This window comes from Musca autumnalis, unplaced genomic scaffold (genome assembly GCF_047663935.1).
Source record: "Musca autumnalis isolate F117 unplaced genomic scaffold, ASM4766393v1 scaffold_1, whole genome shotgun sequence".
In the NCBI taxonomy this organism is placed as follows: domain Eukaryota; kingdom Metazoa; phylum Arthropoda; class Insecta; order Diptera; family Muscidae; genus Musca; species Musca autumnalis.
In genome coordinates this window covers 31,262,211-31,280,167 of record NW_027411644.1, presented here as the reverse complement: position 1 = coordinate 31,280,167, position 17,957 = coordinate 31,262,211, and the positions used below count along the sequence as shown (strand labels likewise).

At 37.1% G+C, this 17,957-nt stretch overlaps 1 protein-coding gene across 2 annotated transcripts in view; it reads left to right on the top strand.

The window, feature by feature from the left end:
• Positions 1–17,957, top strand: part of LOC141395282 (uncharacterized) — a 158,301-nt gene that overhangs the window by 121,459 nt on the left and 18,885 nt on the right. For both annotated transcript variants that reach the window (XM_073970946.1, XM_073970954.1), the window contains exon 4: positions 3,417–3,639. In XM_073970946.1, the coding sequence (XP_073827047.1) occupies positions 3,417–3,639 (223 nt within the window). The remainder of the gene's footprint in view (positions 1–3,416; positions 3,640–17,957) is intronic.

Genomic DNA, 17,957 nt, shown 5'->3' with positions numbered 1-17,957 from the left:
GAATTACTCAGGAAATGTCGCCAACATTACTGAGGGGCATTTTGCCACCGTTGAAAATTGTTTGACCTTCAGCGTGCAAGGCGGGTGTGCATACCATTGCACCACGGTGGCACAATATTAGATGAAATTCGTAGGTGCTGCTTATAGGTCCACTCCTTCCGGTACCTCCCCCACAAAAGTTCGAAAATATTCGCTAAAATGGTACGCGCGATTTCTCATAGACGTAGCAACCGATTTGGTCCAAACTTTGGATCTCCAAATATTGTCGAAACTTAGTTTATGTTTAAATTTTGGCCCTATCTGTCCAATCCAACATTTTTGTGTGGTTCGAAGATCCTTTGGACATTTTACCGAAGGTTTTCCTAGTGGCCCTGTTTACAGCGATATTATGTTTTTCGTAGGCTAGTGTGATAAAAAGCCCTATCTATCGATATCCCCGCAAATTTTTGAGCTTTAATTCTAATCATACTTTTGTCGGTTTATACGCCCAAAATTTTGAAAAATTGTCAATCCACACAGGCTGAGTGTATATCTCTGTTGGCAAAGTCGACTGATACTTTTTTACTTGTTCAATAAATGTTGAATTTTAAATATATTTTTTCGATATTCTTTTTATACCCTACACCACTATGTGGAAAGTTTGTCTTGGCAAAAAATCATGTAACACAGCGAAATATTCGTAGGAGGCCCCTAATCTTCATATCTTGACGAGATAAAGCTATTTTGAGATGTATGTCCGTCCTTCTGTCCATTATAAGTTGTAATCATACTCCAGGCTGCAATTAAGGACCGATCGTCACGAAATTTTACATGGAGGTCGGGTTCAGATCAGAATATTCACCTATTGTTATTGGTGTTGATCGTGGAATATTTAGCGGGTGAAATCGACCGAAAACATAATTTTTATCCAATTTTGTAGCCGCTCTGTACGTCATAATAATAGTCCGATTACCACGAAATTTAAAGTAAGGTAAGAGTATATTACAAAGAGAAGTTTGCAAATTGAGATGATGATCAGATAATATTTAGAGGGTTAAATAGACCACAACTTTTGTGTGAAAATAGGGAAAATTTTTAATATACAGATTTAATCTTTATTACTGGAAGACATATTCCGAGTAAGGAAGCTATACAGGGAAAAGGAACTCTTGACCATTCTATTGATGCCAATTGTGTTGGTGTATATGGTCAGATGACTGAGTTACGGCCTAATATACCCTGTTATTTGTTTGCAGTGTAATCATGAACACGCTAGAGGTCGCAATTGTAGCGCAATAGTCACAAAATTTTGCACGATGTAAGAATTCAGGTAGAATAATATGCCTACAATTTTGGATGATGATATGATATTATTTAGCTGGTGAAATGGACCATCACTTTTGTTTGAAAAATATAAAAATTTTATTTTTCGTCCATATTTGAATTCTTAGAGCCTACATATGGAAAAAGAACTACTGACTTTTCCCCTGATGCAAACTGCAATAATATGCCTGCTAGATAACGGACCTGCTGCCTAATATATAATGGGTTTTGTGTAGAGAACCAATATATAATGGGTTTTGTGAGTCCAGTTTTTGCATTATTGCAAATAACGTGGAGCCATAGCGTATTAATTGTCCAATTGGTTTTTTATACATATATTGCAGCATGTTTTGCTTATATTTTCAAATAAACGTGGAATTTAAATTTTTTTTTTTTAAATTTGGTTTTCCATTTTTAAATATTTTTCAAAAAGCGTAGTTTTTCCAAAATATTTTTCTTTTTTAATGAGCGTGCAATTTTTAAAAATATTGTTTTATTATCTTTTTTTCCTTTTACAAAACTATATTTTAATAAGCTTCGAGTTTTTTAAATTATTTTTTATATTTGTTATTGTTTAAAATAATCTTTAATAATCATGAAAATATTAAAAATATTTTCCTTTCAATATTACTTTTTAAATTTTTAAAAATATTTTCCAATGAGCGGCGATTTTCTTAATAATATTTCCAATATTATTTAATTTTAAAAATATTTGTTCCTGTTTTTTCAAATACTTCTCAAATGGAGTATTTTTTAATAAACGTAGAAGTTTTAATATTTTTAAAGTTTTTATGTTTGATATATTTGATGTATTTTTCAATATTTTTCAAATTTGTGATTTTTATAATTTATATAATTTTTGATTGTGATTTATAATTTTTATAATTTGTGGTTTTTATAATTTTTTTGTATTTGTTATTGTTCAGTATTATTATTATTTTTCAATATTACTTTTTTAAAAAATATTTAAAAAAATGTTTTTTCCAATTTCATTTTTAAATTTTTTTATGTTTTTCAGTATACGTGGAGTTTTTGAAAATATTTTTTTTCCAAAATTGTTTTTATTTTTAAAAACATTTTTCAATATTCGTGCAATTTTTAAAATTATTTTTTCAATATATTTTTAATAGGCGTCGAATTTTTAAAAATCTCTTTTAATGTTTTTTTTTAATATTTGTTGATTTTTGTTTGTTTTGATATTGGCATTTTTAATTAATTAATTTTAATAATATTTATTCCTGTTTTTTTTTTTTCAAATACTTCTCAAATGGCGTATTTTTCAATAAATGTAAAATTTTTAATATTTTAATATTGGTTAAGTTTTTATGTTTTCTATTATTTGATATATTTTTCAATAAGTGTGTGTTTTTATATTTTAACATATTTTTAAATAAGCGTCGAATTTGTGAAATAATTTTTTATATTTGTTGTTGTTCGGTATTATTATTATTTTCCAAATTTTTTTTTTTAAAAATATTTTTTATTTAGAAAACGTCGAATTTTAAAAAATGTATTTTTTCAATTAAATTTTTTACACTTTTCAATAAACTTTGCATTTTTAAGAATATTTTACTTCCAAATTGTTTTTATTTTTAGGAATATTTTTTAATATGCATGCAATTTTTAAAATTAGTTTTTCAATATATTTTAAAAGGCGTCAAATTATTAAAAAAATTTGTTTTAATGTTTTTTAAATTTTTTTGATTTTTTACTGTTGTTTTGATGTTGGAATTTTTAAAAACATATATTTTTTTAAAAATGTTTAATAATCTTCCAGATAAAATTTTATTGACAAACCTGCATTAAAAAAATCAACGACTACCAGGATAACATGCGTGGATTTTTTAAGAATATTTGGTCGATGATCACCACACCAGAAGACGATTACTTTTTACATATTTTTCAATGACTCCAAACCAATAATTGGGGTTTGTCTAAAAATATTCTTCCAATGGTGGACACCAATAAGAGAAGATTGTTTTAAATAAATGTCTTTCAACAAATGAATTTGTTTAGAATATATTTTGATCGAATACTAACCACACTACCTTAATTTTATTCCATAAACATATTTGTAGCATACTCATTCAAATCAATTTTTCTTCTTGTTACAGATGCTCCTGCAAGTGTCCTGGGTGCGGCATCGTGACATACATTTGCTCACCGTGGGTCGTTACACCTACACTTCAGATCAAAGATTTCGTGCCATACATCAGCCACAGACAGAAGACTGGATTTTACAAATCAAATATCCACAGCATCGGGATTCGGGCATCTACGAGTGTCAGGTGTCAACAACGCCGCACATGAGCCATTACATACATTTGAATGTGGTTGGTAAGTAAAGATGGCAACAATCTAAAAAAATTCTTATTGTTATTTTATTAATTATTAAACAAATAAATTAAATTAATAACAAATTATTGTTTGCTATTAATATTTTCATGACATCTTAGTGGTAATTGCTCATTAGCAACGCCCCCAAAAAATGATAATCGATTCAAATTGTCATAGTCCAAGCGCTATCTAATGTACAAATTGATATCATTATCCCCAAAAATAATTAGGTCAAATTTATTTGAATGAGAATTCGTTGGCATAAATTGCTCGTACATAAATCTCAAGGACTAGACAAATAAATGATTGTCATCATTATTATTGTCCTTATGTTGTATCTTCTTTTACTTTTATCATATTATTATCTACAAATCAACTATATTGAGTTTATTATGGCCAAGTTAGTCCCTTTTGTTGCTGGTTAAAATGATTTGAAGTATCACAACAAAATCCTGCAGGGACCAGCCCATAACAATTTGTTCTGAGAAAGGCAAAACAAAATTCAATAACAAAATGTAATGTATATGACCAACAACATAAACATAGAACATGATTTGTATATTTTTTTACACATACATATGTACATTAGGGCTATAACCAAAAAAATACCACCACATAGCCGTGTAGAGCATGGAAAACTATAATGAAATACGGTGTCAATTTTTCTCTATCGCGAAAAAAGTTTCCGCACCAAATGCATGGAAGTTCAGAAATGCATTTTTTAATTTTATCTGTTATAACAACATATTTGCTTTTCATTAAAATTTGTATTTTTTTGTAATCTAATTTAAAATCATTATCAAAGCGTTCTGGACCAATTTGTTCTCAAATCGCGCCATTTCGGAGCATATTAGGAACTTTTGACACTATTGCAATTTTTGGTTTTTCTTTATAAACTCGTGAATTTTATGTTTATATTTTTTGTACATATCGGACAAGAGCATTTGGGGTCATTTGCAACGAATTCGCGAAAGTTACAGGCTGTTTTTGTTGACCTTGCCTGTGAGAATTGTATTTGTTTTCTACAAAAATACAACACCAGTACCATGTGGGGAATTTTGTCCTAATAATGAAAACACGTTTCTAAGGTCGATTCGATGAAAAAAGTTTCAGCACCGACCGCAATTACTAAAACCCTTTTGATATTTTTTCTACTTATAATTTTGTTTGAATAAATATTTATAGACAAAAATACATTTCTCACAGGAAAAGTCATTAAAAAGGTCTGTAACTTTCGCGAATTAGTTGCAAATGACACCATATTCTCTTGTCTGATAGGTACAAAAAATATAAACATAAAATTCACGAGTTTATAAAGAAAAAACAAAAATTGCAATAGTGTCAAAAGTTCCTAATATGCTCCGAAATGGCGCGATTTGAGATCAAATTGGTGCAGAACGCTTTGATAATGATTTTAAATTAGATTACAAAAAAATAAAAATTTTAAAGAAAAGCAAATATGTTGTTATAACAGATAGAATCAAAAAATGCATTACTGAACTTCAATGCATTTGGTGCGGAAACTTTTTTCGCGATAGAGAAAAAATTACACCTTATTTCATAATAGTTTTTCATGCTCTACACGGCTATGTGGTGGTATTTTCGATATCTGCAAAAAAGTGCAAAAAGTTATATCCCTAATGCACATGTATACACAAATGTGAATGTAGTTAGGTGTCCTTGAATTTAACGCATAACATATACATTGTTCAGGCCATTGCATTTTAATATGTAATTTGGAGATTTGTGTTTTAGCTTATATCAGCATCAAATAAAAAAATATTTATTCGACTTAATGAAATTGAAATCATTTAATTGAATTACATGGCATATCAATTGCTGAAATTGCAAGAATCTAAATATATTTAAATTGAACGTGTTACAGAATATTAAGAAGTGTCAATTATGTTGCAGGATATTCCAAAGATAGCGGAGGACAAAATATTTTGAAATAATAGAAAATATTTAGATTATTTTGCATATTACTTACTTACTTAGTTGGCCCATTACAGAACATTTGTTCCATAGACCGAACTAAGAAAAGACCTCCATTCCTCTCTGTTTTTCGCTTGACTTTTTGGAATACCGCGCCTTTCCATTTCTTCATCCACTTGTTTGCTCCATCGAAGCTTAGGCCTGCCGATTCTGCGTGCACCGCCATGGGGCATGTATTCATACGCCTTTTTAGCGGGTTCATCGTCGCTCATTCTCATGATATGGCCTAGCCAACGCAATCGTTGCATCTCGATACGTTTAACTATATTCATGTCTTTGTATAGCTTATATAGCTCGTGGTTCATACGACGTCGATATTCACCGTCAACGCAAATCGGCCCGTAGATCTTTCGAAGAAATTTCCTCTCAAACACACCAAGCACTGCCTTATCTGCTTGCGCAAGTACCCATGCTTCGGAGCCATACATTAGCACGGGTAGTATCAGTGTTTTATAGAGCGTTATTTTTGTTTGACGAGATGTGGCTTTGTTTTTAAATTGCTTACTTAGACCATAGTAGCATCTGTTGGCCAATACAATTCTTCTTCTTATTTCACAACTGATGTTGTTTGTTGTGTTTATGGCAGTGCCGAGGTAGACGAAGTCTTTAACTACCTCAAAATTGTAGGTACCAACTTCCACAGTTGGTCCGAGCTCTATGGACGCTTTGCGCGTCGACACCATCAATTTGGTCTTTTCGCCGTTTACCGCCATACCCACTTTCGCAGATTCTGCTTCGACCTTCCTAAAGGTATCAGTTACTTCCTCTACTGATCGTCCCATGATGTCTATGTCATCAGCATAGGCAAGTAACATGTGGCTATTGGTGTAAATTGTGCCTTTTCCAGCAAAATGTTGAATAGGTCACACGAAAGGCTGTCTCCTTGTCTGAAACCTCTTTTGGTACAAAATTCTTCGGAGAGGTTCTTTCCAATTTTAACTGAGGACCTAGTATCAGTTAAAGTCATCTTACAAAGCCGGATGAGCTTTGAGGGGATACCAAATTCAGACATTGCGTGGAGTACCTTTGATCGGAGGGGACTGTCGAATGCTGCTTTATAATCGACAAAAAGGTGAAATATGTCGATCTGCATCTCTTGGGTCTTCTCTAGGATTTGCCGCAGGGTAAATATCTGGTCAATGGTGGACTTGCCAGGTCTAAAGCCACATTGGTATGGTCCAATTATTTTGTTGACCATTGGCTTTAGTCGTTCGCACAATATCCCTGACACTATCTTATAGGCAATAGGGAGAAGATTTATGCCCCTATAGTTTGGGCATACAGTCGTATCTCCTTTCTTGTGGACGGGACATAGGATGTTCGGGTTCCAATCGTCGGGTAAGCGTTCTTCCTGCCAGATGGTGCTAACTAGCTGATGCATACACCTTATCAGCGCGTCGCCTCCGGTTTTAAACAGTTCGGCTGGTAAGCCATCGGCTCCTGCTGCTTTATTATTCTTCAGCCGGTTCATTGCTGTTTTTACCTAATCTTGGCCGGCGGTATACATTCCATACCATCTTCTGGGATTGGATCTGTGGTATCATCGTCTTCGCTACTATTGGATACCAGCAGATTGGAGAAATTTTCCTTCCATATCCTGAGCACGCTATCTGTATCTGTTACCAGATTACCTTGCTGGTCTCTACAGGAGGATGTGCCTGTACCAAAGCCATCTGTTTGATGTTTCACTCTTTGGTAGAATTTTCGGACTTCATTCTGGCTCCTGTACATCTCGATTTTTTCACACTCCCGCTTTTCCATTTCTCTCTTTTTCTTGCGGAAAAGACGTTTCTCTTCTCTCCTTTTCTCCCGATATCTCTCTCGCGCGCTACGCGTTGCTTCTGATTGCAAAGTAGCTCTATATGCAGCATTTTTCTCTTCGGTAGCAGCACGACACTCCTGGTCATACCATGAATTCCTTTGTGGAGGTCTCTGGAATCCAAGTATGGATTTTGCGGCTGTTTGCATGGAGTGGGCAATATGTTGCCATTGTGTTGTTATGTTATCGGGACAAGGAGCAATTGGGCTAGTTGAGTGGAATATGCTGTGGCTATCTGTTGTGTTTGCAGCCTATCGATGTCCAACTTCCGCGTTGAGTCTGTTCGTGCTTTATTTGCAACGTTTAGACGGGTACGTACCTTTGCTGCAACAAGTCCGAAGTCCGAATCAATGTTTGCGCCTCGGAACGATCGTACATCCAACACGCTGGATGAATGTCTTCCATCTATTACAACGTGAGCAATTTGATTTCTTGTTTTCTGATCTGGCGACAGCCAGGTGCCCTTATGGCTGTCGCGATGATTAAATCTGGTACTGTTAACTACCATGTTTTTTGCAGCTGCAAAGTCTATCAGCCTCATACCATTGTCAGATGTTTCACTGTGGAGACTGAATTTCCCGACTGTAGGGCCAAAGATATTCTCCTTTCCAATTTTGGCATTAAAATCGCCTAGAATGATTTTAATGTCATGGGCAGGGCAACGGTCATATGTTTCTTCTAAGCGCTCGTAAAATATATCTTTGGTCTGTTCGTCCTTTTCTTCAGTGGGAGCATGAGCGCAAATAAAGCTGATGTTGAAGAATTTAGCTTTTATTCGAATTGCAGCAAGTCTTTCATTCACTGGAGTGAAGCTGGATACCAGATGTTTTAGTCTCCGACTAACTACGAATCCACAACCAAACTCATGTTTTACGTCATGGCAGCTATAATACAGTGCGTCACCTTTAAGTGTTGTTGTGACGCATTTCCCATTCCATCGTATTTCCTGTATGGCAGTAATATCGGCCTTGTACTTTTCAAGTACGTCTGCCAATGCGAAGACTGCACTTTCTCTATAAAGAGTGCGAACATTCCAGGTGCAGATTCGCAGATCATGGTCCTTAAAACGTTTGCGGGGTTCGTCAACTTTAGAGGGGTTTGTTTTTCTTTTCTTTCGTTTTTTCATAGTAGGATGTTTTTTCAAGGGGAGGGTTACTAACCCGACGCCCAAACCCAAGTTTTTAACGTTCTTATGGGTGAACGCGCGGCACATGTTAGCTCACTACCTTTAACGGGTGTTAAAGGCAGTTTTTTTGCATATTTTGGTATCAATGAATAAAATGGATAAAAAGAAACTACTTGCATAGGAAAGTGCTACCCGTTTTTACTTGGCTGAAATGCTCCGGTAAAATATAAAACTATTTTCCAATAAGGTGAGATTTTTAAAAATGCTTTTTAGTATTTTTATGACCATGTCATTCAGAGTATTGTAAGCTCGGTAGGAATTTTGGCTATGCTTAGCATTGCACCGCTCTGAGACACATTTTTATAGTAAGTTTGCTTAACCGTTTGTAACGCATTGAAATATACATTTAAGACCCTTGATCAGGATAAAATTCTGAGTCGATATAGCCATGTGCGTCTGTCCGTCTGTTGTAATCACTCTAGCTTCCACAATAATTGAGCTAAATCGCTATATTTTTACACCCGATTGTCTTCATTCCATAAGCAAGGTCAAGTTCGAAGATGGACTATGTCGGCTCACGTTTTGATATAGCCCCCATATAACGGTACCTCCCGATTTTCGGTATTTTGGGGATTTTAGCTAAATTTTTTGGCCGAACTAGCTGTAATTTTACTTTTGGGTTTCCCAGTGACCACAAAACGTCTCCACCAAAAACTGTCAACATAGGTCCATGTTTTGGTGCAGCCGCCAATAATAATAACATCTCGATTTTCGGTATTTTGAAAAATTTTTTACCGAACTACCTTTTAGTTGAGCTTTGAGATTCCTAATGATCACAAAACATATTCACCAAAAACTGTCAACATAGGTCCACGTTTTCTTATGGCCCCCTTATAACGGTTCTCCCCGATTTTCGGTATTTTAAAAAATTTTAACTAAATTTTTTGACCGAACTACCTCTAATTTGAGCTTTGAGGTTCCTAGTGATCACAAAATATCTCCACTAAAAACTGTCAACATAGGTCAATGTTTTGTTATAGCCCCTATATAACGGTACCTCCCGATGTTCGGTATTTTGAGGATTATAGCTACAATTTTTAACCGAACAATGTGTAATTTGACAGTTGAGCTTCCTAGTGATAACAAAACATCTCCACGAAAAAACTGTGAACATAGGTCCATGTTTTTTATAGCCCCCATATAACGGTACCTCCTAATTTTCGGTATTTTGAAAATTTTAGCTACATTGTTTGACCGAACTACCTCTAATTTGAAATACCTCTAGTTTGAGGTCGACGTAGACCTGCACCGACAATTCTTTGTGGGAATATTTTATACCCCCAAAGAGGTCTAAATACCAAATATCGTTTGGATAATGTTGCTAAAACCGGAAGGTGCCTTTCTATGGGAGGAATATGAAAACGACAATTCTTTCTATGAAGGTATTATACCCCTAACGGCGAATATTTTGTACATCAGACGATGGCTAAATACCATATTTTAGTCGCTTCGGTAGGGTAATGCCGCTAAACCCTTGAAGGCTATATCGGCTAAACCGTTATGGAGGCTATAACGACCCCGACAAATTTCTGACCGAACGTTTTGTTACCAAAACGAAGACCAAATACTAAATTCCAACCATTTCGGTGTGAAATCATAAAATAACCAAAATCGAGAAGTACCGTTCTAAGGGGGTCATATAGGAGTAATAGAAACTTCTGTATCAAATTGTATAAAAACCAAATTGCTGCTATATATGGATAATGTTGCAAAAACCTTCAATATTCCCTAAACAGGGAGGTATCGGTCTTTGGGGCTATATATAGAAACGTGGACCTATAGCCGCAATTGTCTGCAGGACAACGGAGAGAATACCAAATGTTAGCCTGAGACCCCCTATGGAGGTCTTCTATACTATAGAAGACTCCAAAGGAGGTCTTCTATTCTTCTCCCCCTACGGAGGTCTTCTATTCTATAGAAGACCCCCTACGGACGTCTTCTATTCTATAGAAGACCCCCTACGGACGTCTTCTATTCTATAGAAGACCCCCTACGGACGTCTTCTATTCTATAGAAGACCCCCTACGGACGTCTTCTATTCTATAGAAGACCCCCTACGGACGTCTTCTATTCTATAGAAGACCCCCTACGGACGTCTTCTATTCTATAGAAGACCCCCTACGGACGTCTTCTATTCTATAGAAGACCCCCTACGGACGTCTTCTATTCTATAGAAGACCCCCTACGGACGTCTTCTATTCTATAGAAGACCCCCTACGGACGTCTTCTATTCTATAGAAGACCCCCTACGGACGTCTTCTATTCTATAGAAGACCCCCTACGGACGTCTTCTATTCTATAGAAGACCCCCTACGGACGTCTTCTATTCTATAGAAGACCCACTACGGACGTCTTCTATTCTAACGGAGGTCTCCTACGGAGGTCTTCTATTCTATAGAAGACACCCTACGGAGGTCTTCTATTCTATAGAAGACACCCTACGGATGAATAGATGACCTCTGAAAGGGGTCTTCTATAGACTAGATGACCTCTGAATAGAATAGAAGACCTCTGTAGGGGTCTTCTATAGAATAGAAGTCCTCTGTAGGGGTATTCTATGGAATAGAAGACCCCGGAAGGGTTTTCTATTCTATAGAAGACCCCCCACGGAGTTGTTCTATTCTATAGAAGACCCCCTACGGAGGTCTTCTATTTTATAGAAACCCCTTCCGGGGTCATCTATTCTATAGAATACCCCTACAGAGGACTACTATAGAAGACCCCCTTCAGAGGTATTCTATTCTATAGAAGACAACTTTCAGAGGTCTTCTATTCTATAGAAGACCCCTTTCAGAGGTCTTCTATTCGGGGGTAGAACCCTTTAGACCTACTTTGTTCCGTGGAATACCGCATGGTATTCCCCTTGAGTCCCTTATAATAATTTCTTTAGCCTAAAGAATAACCCTTTGGACGTATTTTATTCTCCAATTGAGGTCTTGTATATATGGTCCGTAAGTAGCCTTCTATACGATATATGATTACTAAGTTTTTATACCCTATACCACAATGTGGAAAAGGGTATTATAAGTTTGTTTTGGTAAAAATTCATGTAACACCGCGAAATATTCGTCGGAGACCCCCAATGTGGTATACCAATCTTCATATCTCGACGAGATAAAGCGATTTTTAGATGTGTGTCTGTCCGTCCGTCCGTCCGTCTGTCCATTATAAATTGTAAACACGCTCCAGGCCGCAATTATGGACCGATCGTCACGAAATTTTGTGTGGAGGTCGGGTTCAGATCAGAATAGATCCCTATTCTTATTGGTGATGATCGTTAAATATTTAGCGGATGAAATGGACCAAAAACATAATATTTATCCAATTTTGTAGCGGCTCTGTAGGTCTCAATAATAGTCCGATCAACGCGTAATTTTAAATAAGGTAAGAGTATATGACAAAGAAGAAGCTTGCAACTTGAGATGGCGATCGGATAATATTTAGAGGGTTAAATGAACCAAAACTTTTGTGTGAAAATTGTGAAAATTTTTAATATACAGCTTATATCTAAATTCCTGGAATTGACATTCCGGACAAGTGAGATAAACTTGAAAGTGGATTGCTTGACCTTTCAATTGATGCCAATTATGTTGGTGGGCATGATCAGATAACAGAGTTACAGCCTAATATATTCCGTTATTTGTTTGTAGTGTAATAATAAACTCGCTAGAAGTCGCAATTATACATCAATAGTCACGAAATTTTGCACCGGGTAAGAGTATAGGTCGAAAAAGATGCCTACAATTTTGAATGATGATCTGATATTCTTTAGCGGGTCAAATGGACCATTACAGTTGTATGAAAAATATAAAAATTTTATTTTTGGTCGATATTTTAATTCCTTGAGGACATATATATTTCGCAAAGTAGCCTACATATGGGAAAAAACTACTGACCTTTCCTCTGATGTAAATTGCAATAAAGTGTTTGCTAGATAACGGGCCTAATGCCTAATATATAATGGGTTCTGTGTAGAGAACCACATTTTTATCCCATGCTACATATTGTCTCTCCAAAAATTAATGTAAAACCACGGAATATTCGTCCTAGACCCCTTATTTGGTATGCCAAAATTCATATCTCGACTTGATAAAGCGATTTAGCGATGTGTGTCCGTCCATTAAAAATTGTAAACAAGCTTAAGGCCGCAATTATGGACCGATTGTAACGAGGTTGGGTTCGGGCCAGAATAGAAATGATTAGTTTTTGGTGATGATCGTGAAATGTTCAGGGGATGAAATGGACCAAAAACAAAATTTTAACCAATTTTTAAGCGGCTCTGTAGGTCAAAATAATAACCCGCAAAATTTTAAACAAAGTTTGAGTTTATGGTGAAGAAGAAGAGTACAAACCAACGTGAAGGTCAGAGAATACTTAGCGGGTTAAATGGACTGAAACTTTTGTGTGAAATTGGTAAAAATTTCAATAACGTAGCGGTTAAACAACGGAAGTAGTATTACTAAGTACATAAGTGGGTTTCTACAAAAATGTCTTTGTCATGCTAGATAACTTTTTGGTTTTGGTCATAAGTATTATACATTACATCTCTGATATTTGATAATTAAATTTTCACAATCATTGAAAAGAAGTTCCGTGGAGAGCGATTGTCCAGGGATAGTGGTATAGGGTATCCCATGGTCGGCTCCGTCCGACTAAGACTTTTCTTACTTGTTAAAATCTTCTATTTTGTACAAAAGCTTTGTACGAGGAACTCGTAGAGGAACTTAAATAGTTCTTCTATTATGTAGAGTGTTCTTTATTCAGGTTTTACATTATATTCAAGACCATTGTCCTTTATAGAGTTCCCTTAGAGAGGTCCAGTGTTAGATAGAAAGTCCTAAGAATGGTATACATTCTATATAAAAGTCAGAGAAAGGGTAATAGAATAACTTTATACAAGGCCTATTCTATGCAAAAATTTGCAATTTTGTAGTAGGCGTTCTTTTCTATGGAGTTCTTCTACAAAGACTTGGTACTATAGCCGTATTTGATGAACAATTTGTGCTTCTTAAGAAATCGAGAGTTTTAAGTTCGGACTTTGTCTACGCTCCACCCTCATGAGCTAAGTTGCTTCTAATGGACTTTATAATAATAATAGTTGTTCCACAAACATCCCAGATGGGACAAGGGAGACTTCTCTCATATCAATGAGTGCGCCTCGATTCACATTAGCTCAATGATATGGGACCTATTGTTTATCGCCGAGTCCGAACGGCGTGTCTTAAGACACCACTTGTAGAGAAGTTTTACATGGCTGAAATACTCAGGAAATGTCGCCAACATTACTGAGGGGTATTTTGCCACCGTTGAAAATTTTTGATGTTGCCTGGCCGGGGAATCGATCCCACGGCCTGCAGCGTGTTAGGCAGGTGTATATATCATGGCACCACGGTGGACTTTAGGTCCTTTCAAATACCCTTACGAAATTTTTTCACATCAATAAACCTCTTTAACGCCTGACTATTTTGACGTCCTTAACCACGCCGTTGTATTTATTGACAACCTTTTTATAGGCATGCCAATCAGCATACAATTTATTTTTAAGAATCTTGTTATATAATCAGAGCTCCGAATACTCTCTCGAATTCCACTGGCGATTGAAACTTTCCTCGATTTCGAGCAAATTGAGGGAGGCAACTTACCGCCTCCCCACCACCAAACAAAAACTTACGACACCCTCAAAAAACCTGTTCCACTCCCACCAAAAAAATTACACCCAAAATATTTCTATGTGTATATTTCAAAATGTATTACTTGAATTAAATACCGAATAAAAAAAATACCACCTCCCCCCAATTTTTCACTCGCGAGTAAATCGGAGCTCTGTATATAATTCCCTGTTAAGATTAGTTAGATTTCTTGTCATTTTGAAAATTTCCTTCCCTTATATTTAAAACGAAGCCTCAGGGCAATCAAGTAAAACCATTGTGGCGTGATTTAGGGTTCTATAACTTTCTCTAGCATATGCGGCAGAAGTCAAGTGATTTCCCATTCAAACGCAAATCTCTGTTCTTTGCTTTCCTTTGTGTCTTCTATATAACATCCTTATGAAAGATTTGGAAGAGTACTTTTCCACTTATGGATATGTAATTAATTAAGGAACATACTTACTTACTTAGCTGGCCCATTACAGAACATTTGTTCTATAGACCGAACTAAGAAAAGATCTCCATTTCTCTCTGTCTATTGCTTCTCTTTCTGGAATACCGCGCCTTGTCATCTCTTCATCCACTTGTTTGCGCCATATATTCTTTGGCCTGCTAATTCTGCGTGCACCACCAAGCGGCTCATATTTATATGCCTTTTTAGCCAACGCAATTGTTGCATCTCAATAAGTTTAAATATATTGATGTCGTTGTATAGCAGATATAGCTCGTGGTTCATGCGACGTCGATATTCTCCGTCAACGCAGATTGGTCCGTAGATCTTTCGAAGAATTTTTCTCTCAAACACAACAAGCACTGCCCTATCTGCTTGCGCAAGTACCCAGGATTCGGAACCATACATCAGCCCGGGTAGTATCAGTGTTTTGTAAAGCGTTATTTTTGTTTGATGAGATGTGGCTTTGTTTTTAAACTGCTTACTTAAACCAAAGTAGCATCTGTTGGCCAATACAATTCTTCTTTGCTGTGTTTACGGTAGACGAAGTCTTTTACTACCTCAAAATTATAGGAACCAACTTCAACAGTTGGCCCGATCTCTATGGACGCATTACGCGTCGACACCATCAACTTAGACTTCCCGCCGTTTACCGCCAGACCCACTTTAGCAGATTCTTCTTCGACCTTCATAAAGGTATCAGTTACTTCTTTTACTGATCGTCCCATGTGTCTATTGGTGCAGATTGTCCCACTTCTTTTGACGTTTGCCTCTCGAATAACCTTTTCCACCAGGATGTTGAAGAGATCACACGAAAGGCTGCCTCCTTGCCTGAAACCTCTTTTGGTACAAAATTCTTCGGAGAGGTACTTTCCTATTTTAACTGAGTATCTCCTGTCAGTCAAAGTCATTTTACAAAGCCGAAATGAGCTTTGCGGGGATACCAAATTCATACATGGCCTGGAATACCTTTGAACGTAGTGGGCTGTCGAAGGCTGCTTTATAATCGACAAAAATGTGGTAGGTGTCGATCTGCATCTCTTGGATCTTCTCCAGGATTTGCCGCAGGGTAAATATCTGGTCAACGGTGGACTTGCCAGGTCTAAAGCCACATTGGTATGGCCCAATTATATCTTTAATCGTTCGCATAATATCCCTGACACGATCTTGTACGCAATCGGGAGTAGACTTATGCCCCTATAGTTAGAGCATACAGTCTTATCTCCATTATTATGGACAGGGCACAGGATACTCAGGTTCCAATCGTCGGGTACTCGTTCTTCCTGCCAGATGGTGCTAGCTAGCTGATGAATACACCTTATAAGCGTGTCGCCTCCGGTTTTGAACAGCTGGGCTGCTAAGCAATCGGCTCCTGTTGCCTTATTATTCTTCAGCCGGTTTATTGCTGTCTTTACCTCATCTTGGCTGGGCGGTATAAATTCAATACCATCTTCTGGGATTGGATCTGTGGTATCTTCGTCGTCTTTGCTGGATGCCAACAGGTTTGAAAAATGCTCTTTCCATATCCTGAGCACACTATCTGTATCAGTTACCAAATTACCTTGCTGGTCTCTACAGGAGAAGGTGCCTTTACCAAAGCCATCAGTTTGATGCTTTACTCTTTGGTTGAATTTTCGGACTTCATTCTGGCTCCTGTACATCTCGATTTTTTCACACTCCCGCTTTTCCATCTCTCTCTTTTTCCTCTCTCCTTTTCTCCCGATATCTCTCTCGTGTGCTACGCGTTGCTACGGCTTGTAAAGTAGCCCTATATGCCGCATTTTTCTCATCGGTAGCAGCACGACACTCCTGATCATACCATGGATTCCTTGGTGGAGGTCTCTGGAATCCAAGTATGGATTTTGCGGCTGTTTGCATGGAGTTGGCAATACTTTGCCATTGCGCTGATATATTATTGGGATGAGGAGTGCTTTGATTAAGCAATTGGGCTAGTTGAGTGGAACATGCTGTGGCTATCTGTTGTGATTGCAGCTTACCGATGTCTAACTTTCGTGTTGTGTCTGTTCGTACTTTGTTTGCTACGTTTAACCGGGTGCGTACCTTAGCTGCAACTAGATAGTGGTCCGAGTCTATATTTGCTCCTCGGAGCAAGCGCACATCCAACACGCTCGATGAATGTCTTCCATCTATCACAACATGATCAATTTGATTTCTTGTTTTCTGATCTGGAGACAGCCAGGTGCCCTTATGTATCTCGAGATGTTTAAATCGGGTACTGCTAACTACCATGTTTTTTGCCGCTGCAAAGTCTATCAGCCTCATACCATTGTCAGATGTTTCACTGTGGAGACTGAAATTCCCGAATATTGGGCCAAAGATATTCTCCTTTCCAATTTTGGCATTAAAATCGCCTGAATGATTTTAATGTCATGGACAGGACAACTGTCATATGTTTCTTCTAAGCGCTCATAAAATATATCTTTGTTCAGTTCGTCCTTGTCTTCAGTTGGAGCATGAGCGCAAATAAAGCTGATGTTGATGAATTTTGCTTTTATTCGAATATCAGCAAGTCTGTCATTCACGGGTGTGAAGCTGGAGACTAGGTGTTTTAACCTCCGACCAACTACAAATCCGCAACCAAACTCATGCTTTATGTCATGGCAGCTATAATACAGTGAGTCACCTTTAGGTGTTGTTGTGACGCCTTTCCCGTCGGCCTTGTACTTTTCAAGTACATCTGCCAATGCGTAAACTGCACCTTCGCTGTAAAGAGTGAGAACATTCCAGGTGAAGATTCGCAGATCATGGTCCTTAAAACGTTTGCGGGGATTTGTTTTTCTTTTCCTTTGTTTTTTCATAGTAGGCTGCTTTTTCTAGGGGAGGGTGCATAACCCGGCGCCCAAACCCAAGTTTTTAATGTTAGCTCGCTACCTTTAAAGGGTGTTAAAGGCAGCTCCCCAAGTGACACCACGGGTAGGTCAGTGTCCACTTGAGATGAGAGAGGGACCAAGATAAATCCTGAACTTTGCCGTGTTAAAGCCGGTCAGGACCGTTCCTTGGTATCTCTCATCCCCTACGTCACCCCCTACGTTAAGGAACATGCTACGGCCATATCTTCCAGTCGGAATTAAAACACTATATATAAGAATATGATTATGTTAATTGCCTAAGAAGCAAAATCATATGAGAATCTGAGGTGACATCTAAAAATAAAACGTTCATCATATTTTTCTAAAATGTCGACATTTTCGCGCTACT